This window comes from Leucopleurus acutus (genome assembly GCF_964270905.1).
Source record: "Leucopleurus acutus genome assembly, chromosome: 7".
Classification (NCBI taxonomy): domain Eukaryota; kingdom Metazoa; phylum Chordata; class Mammalia; order Artiodactyla; family Delphinidae; genus Leucopleurus; species Leucopleurus acutus.
The window spans coordinates 112,449,198-112,454,087 of NC_139150.1; the positions used below are offsets into that span (position 1 = coordinate 112,449,198).

The 4,890-nt window shown below is 38.7% G+C and overlaps 1 protein-coding gene across 1 annotated transcript in view; it reads left to right on the forward strand.

Annotated features, from left to right (window-relative positions):
* Positions 1-2,851: 2,851 nt before the first annotated feature.
* Positions 2,852-4,890, forward strand: part of LOC309963851 (inactive polypeptide N-acetylgalactosaminyltransferase-like protein 5) — a gene marked incomplete at both ends in the record, with an annotated part of 4,567 nt that continues 2,528 nt past the window's right edge. Inside the window, 2 exon segments of the mRNA XM_082842371.1 lie at positions 2,852-3,239; positions 3,242-3,691. Coding sequence (XP_082698497.1) covers positions 2,852-3,239; positions 3,242-3,691 — 838 coding nt within the window.

Sequence of the window (4,890 nt, forward strand, 5' to 3'; positions counted from 1 at the left end):
CCAGACTCATCAAGAAAAAAAGGGAGAAACTCAGATCAATAGAATTAGAAATGAAAAAGGAAAGGTAACAACTGACACTGAAGAAATACAAAGGATCAGGAGAGATTACTACAAGCAACTCTATGCCAATAAAATGGACAGTCTGGAAGAAATGGACAAATTCTTTGACAAGCACAACCTTCAGAGACTGAACCAGGAAGAAATAGAAAATATGAACAGACCAATCACAAGCACTGAAATTGAAACTGTGATTAAAAATCTCCCAACAAACAAAAGCCCAGGACCAGATGGCTTCACAGGCGAATTCTATCAAACATTTAGAGAAGAGCTAACACCTATCCTTCTCAAACTGTTCCAAAATATAGCAGAGGGAGGAACACTCCCAAACTCCTTCTACGAGGCCACCATCACCTTGATACCAAAACCAGACAAGGATGTCACAAAGAAAGAAAACTACAGGCCAAGATCACTGATGAACATAGATGCAAAAATCCTCAACAAAATACTAGCAAACAGAATCCAACAGCACATTAAAAGGATCATACACCATGATCAAGTGGGGTTTATCCCAGGAATGCAAGGACTCTTCAGTATACACAAATCAATCAACGTGATAAACCATATTAACAAACTAAAGGAGAAAAACCATATGATCCTCTCAATAGATGCAGAAAAACCTTTCAACAAAATTCAACACCCATTTATGATAAAAATCCTCCAGAAAGTAGGCATAGAGTGAACTTAATAAAGGCCATATATGACAAATCCACAGCCAACATCGTTCTCAATGGTGAAAGATTGACACCATTTCCTCTAAGATCATTGAGTTTTTAATTCATATTGCCCTTATTACTCAAGAAATCTCTTGCATTCCTATACACTAATGATGAAAAAACTGAAAGTGAAATTAAGGAAACACTCATTTACCATTGCAAAAAAAGAATAAAATACCTAGGAATAAACCTACCTAAGGGGACAAAAGACCTGTATGCAGAAAACTATAAGACACTGATGAAGGAAATTAAAGATGATACAAACAGATGGAGAGATATACCATGTTCTTGGATTGGAATAATCAACACTGTGAAAATGACTATACTACCCTGAACAATCTATAGATTCAGTGCAATCCCTACCAAACTACCAATGGCATTTTTCACAGAAAAAGAACAAAATTTTCACAATTTTTATGGAAACACAGAAGACCCCGAATAGCCAAAGCAATCCTGAGAACGAAAAACAGAGCTGGAGGAATTGGGTTCCCTTACTTCAGACTATACTACAAAGCTACAGTAATCAAGACAGTATGGTACTGCCACAAAAACAGAAATATAGATCAATGGAACAGGATAAAAAGCCCAGAGATAGGCCCACACACATATGGTCACGTTATTTTTGATAAAGGAGGCAAGAATATATAATGGAGAAAAGACAGCCTGTTCAATAAGTGGTGCTGGGAAAACGGGACAGCTACATGTAAAAGAATGAAATTAGAACACTCCCTAACACCATACACGAAAATAAACTCAAAATGTATTAAAGACCTAATTGTAAGGCCAGACACTATAAAACTCTTAGAGGAAAACATAGGCCGAACACTCTCTGACATAAATCACAGCAAGATCCTTTTTGATCCACCTCCTAGAGAAATGGAAATAAAAACAAACAAACAAAAAAACAAATGGGACCTAATGAAACTTAAAAGCTTTTGCACAGCAAAGGAAACCATAAACAAGATGAAAAGACAACCCTCAGAATGGGAGAAAATATTTGCAAATGAAGCAACTGACAAAGGATTAATGTCCAAAATTTACAAGCATCTCATGCAGCTGAATATCAAAAAAAAACAAACAACCCAATCCAAAAATGGGCAGAAGACCTAAATAGACATTTCTCCAAAGAAGACATACAGATTGCCAACGAACACATGAAAGAATGCGCAACATCATTAATCATTAGAGAAATGAAAAACAAAACTACAATGCGGTATCACCTCACACCAGTCAGAATGGCCATCATCAAAAAATCTACAAACAACAAATGCTGGAGAGGGTGTGGAGAAAAGGGAACCCTCTTGCACTGTTGGTGGGAATGTAAAGTGATACAGCCACTATGGAGAACAGTATAGAGGTTCCTTAAAAAACTAAAAATAAAACTTCCATACGACCCAGCAATCCCACTACTGGGCATGTACCCAGAGGAAACCATAATTCAAAAAGAGTTATGTACCAGAATATTCACTGCAGCTCTATTTACAATAGCCAGGACATGGAAGCAACCTAACTGTCCATCAACAGATGAATGGATAAAGAAGATGTGGCACATATATACAATGGAATATTACTCAGCCATAAAAAAACCGAAATTGAGTTATTTGTAGTGAGGTGGATGGACCTAGAGTCTGTGATACAGAGTGCTGTAAGTCAGAAAGAGAAAAAGAAGTACCGTATGCTAACACATATATATGGAATCTAAAAGGAAAAAAAAAAATAGGCATGAAGAACCTAGGGGCAGGATGGGAATAAAGACGCAGACCTACTAGAGAATGGACCTGAGGATACGGGGAGGGGGAAGGGTGAGCTGGGACAAAGTGAGAGAGTGGTATGTACATATATACACTACCAACTGTACAACAGATAGCTAGTGGGAAGCAGCCACACAGCACAAGGAGATCAGTTCTGTGCTTTGTGTCCACCTGGAGGGGTGGGATAGAGAGGGTGGGAGGGAGACGAGAGAGGGAGTAGACATGGGGATATATATATATATATATATATATATATATATAGCTGATTCACTTTGTTATAAAGCAGAAACTAACACACCATTGTAAAGCAATTATACTCCAATAAAGATGTTTGAAAAAAAAAAAAAGGAGTACCCATCCAACCTACCTAGTGCCAGGATTGTCATTTGTTTCCACAATGAAGAATTTAATGTCTTGTTTCGGACAGTGTCCAGTGTCATGACTCTCACTCCACAGCATATCCTTGAAGAAATTATTTTGGTAGATGACATGAGGGAATTTGATGATTTGAAAGAGAAACTAGACTACCATGTGGAAAATTTTCGGGGAAAGATTAAATTAGTAAGAAACAAAAAGAGAGAGGGACTGATTCGAGCAAGGCTGATTGGAGCGTCGCGTGCTTCAGGGGACGTTCTGATGCTCCTGGATAGCCACTGCAAGGTGACTAAAGTATGGCTGGAGCCCGTGCTGAATGCCATTGCTAAGGACCCCAAATGGGGGTGTGTCCTCTGATAGATGCCAGTGATTATGTGACCCTGGAATACCAGTCCTCTCCTGTTGTCAGGGGAACTTTCAACCGGTATCTGCAATTTAAACGGGATCGTGATTTCTCTTATGAGATGGATGGACCAGAAGGACCCACTAGACCTATCTGGTCACCTGCAATGACTGGAGGAAGTTGTGCTATAAATAGGCATTATTTTAATGCAGTCGGAAAGTACAAGGGCATAAATCTCTGGGGAGGAGAAAATTTGGAACTTTCACTAAGGACCTGGATGTATGGAGGCCAACTCTTTATACTCCCCTGCTCTCGAGTAGGACATATTGATAAGCAACACTTTGCAAACCACACTGGAATTGTAAAAGCCTTGGTATATAACAATCTCAGACTGGTGCACATTTGGCTAGATGAATACAAGGTGAAGGATACGTCCCTGGTTTGGATAGGTGAGTGAGAGTCCAGAGAGGGACTGGCTCTAAAGAAGCCTTCTGCTGCTTTCCAGATACCAAGTTTTGTACTTTTCCTTAAATTAGGGCAACCTTCAGCTGTTCACCCACCCATTTTCAGACCCTATTCTCAATTTGTTCATTCGAAGCTGCTACACGTGCACCTTACTCTTTTTTTAACCTCTAGGGAAACTCAAGTTTCTCAGAAGTAAATCAACCAACACAAGAAGTCTTTTTTTTCCCCCCTAGATCTGTCTTCCTCCCACAAAGATTGCCTGTCTGTGGCAAACACGTCTCTCTGCCCCCATTCCCATGGGCAAATTTTTGGATTCTCTTCCTCCACTACCGGGCTTCCAAGTGATGTGACTGCAGCTGTTCTGGGGACCACACAAGATCCTCTGCTACCTTTTTTCTCTAACAAAGATTTTTACATCAAAGCCAGGCCCCTTCATTTGTGCATCTCCCCATGGTTTAAGCCCCTTGCCGGGACCTTTAGAATGCACATAGAGAGAACATATAGATGCAGCTTCATTTTAATTTGAAAGTTCAAACAAATAGGGACAGTAACAACAAGACCTCATTTCACATACATGGGTAGAAATATGTAAGAATCTCTCTGTGATATTATATGTCCTGTTCTTGACCTAATATTTCTTTATTATTTTAAATTATAAAAGTAATAATACTGAATTTCTTGAGTAATCAGGGCAATATGAATTAAAACCTCAATGAGATATTTCTACATAGCCACCTAGATTGGCAAAACATTTTCAAAGTCTGATAGGACCATGTGTTGGCAAGCACAGGAAGTCTCAGACACTGTGGGTGGGAGTGTTAATTGTTACAAACTCACTTTGGAAAACAGTTTGGCAATATCAAGTAATAAAAAGACATGAACATCCCATGAAAAAATAAATAAATAAATAAAAATACAACCTCTTTTAATGAGGCCCAAACTCTCAACTGTTACAACTTACTTCAGCTAAAATCTGTACTATTTTTAAAAATTTAAGGCCCTCTTTTATCTTCTGGCATGAAACATTTTGCAGCTTTAAAATCCCTTTTTCGCACTCAGGTTTAAAGTGACTTCTGATTTCTAATCTCTTGCCACTTAACGAGGGCTGAAATCTCCAGGCATATCTACTGAAACTTAATCAAGATTTTGCAGAATTAAAGATTGCGTTAATAAAGTTTATTTC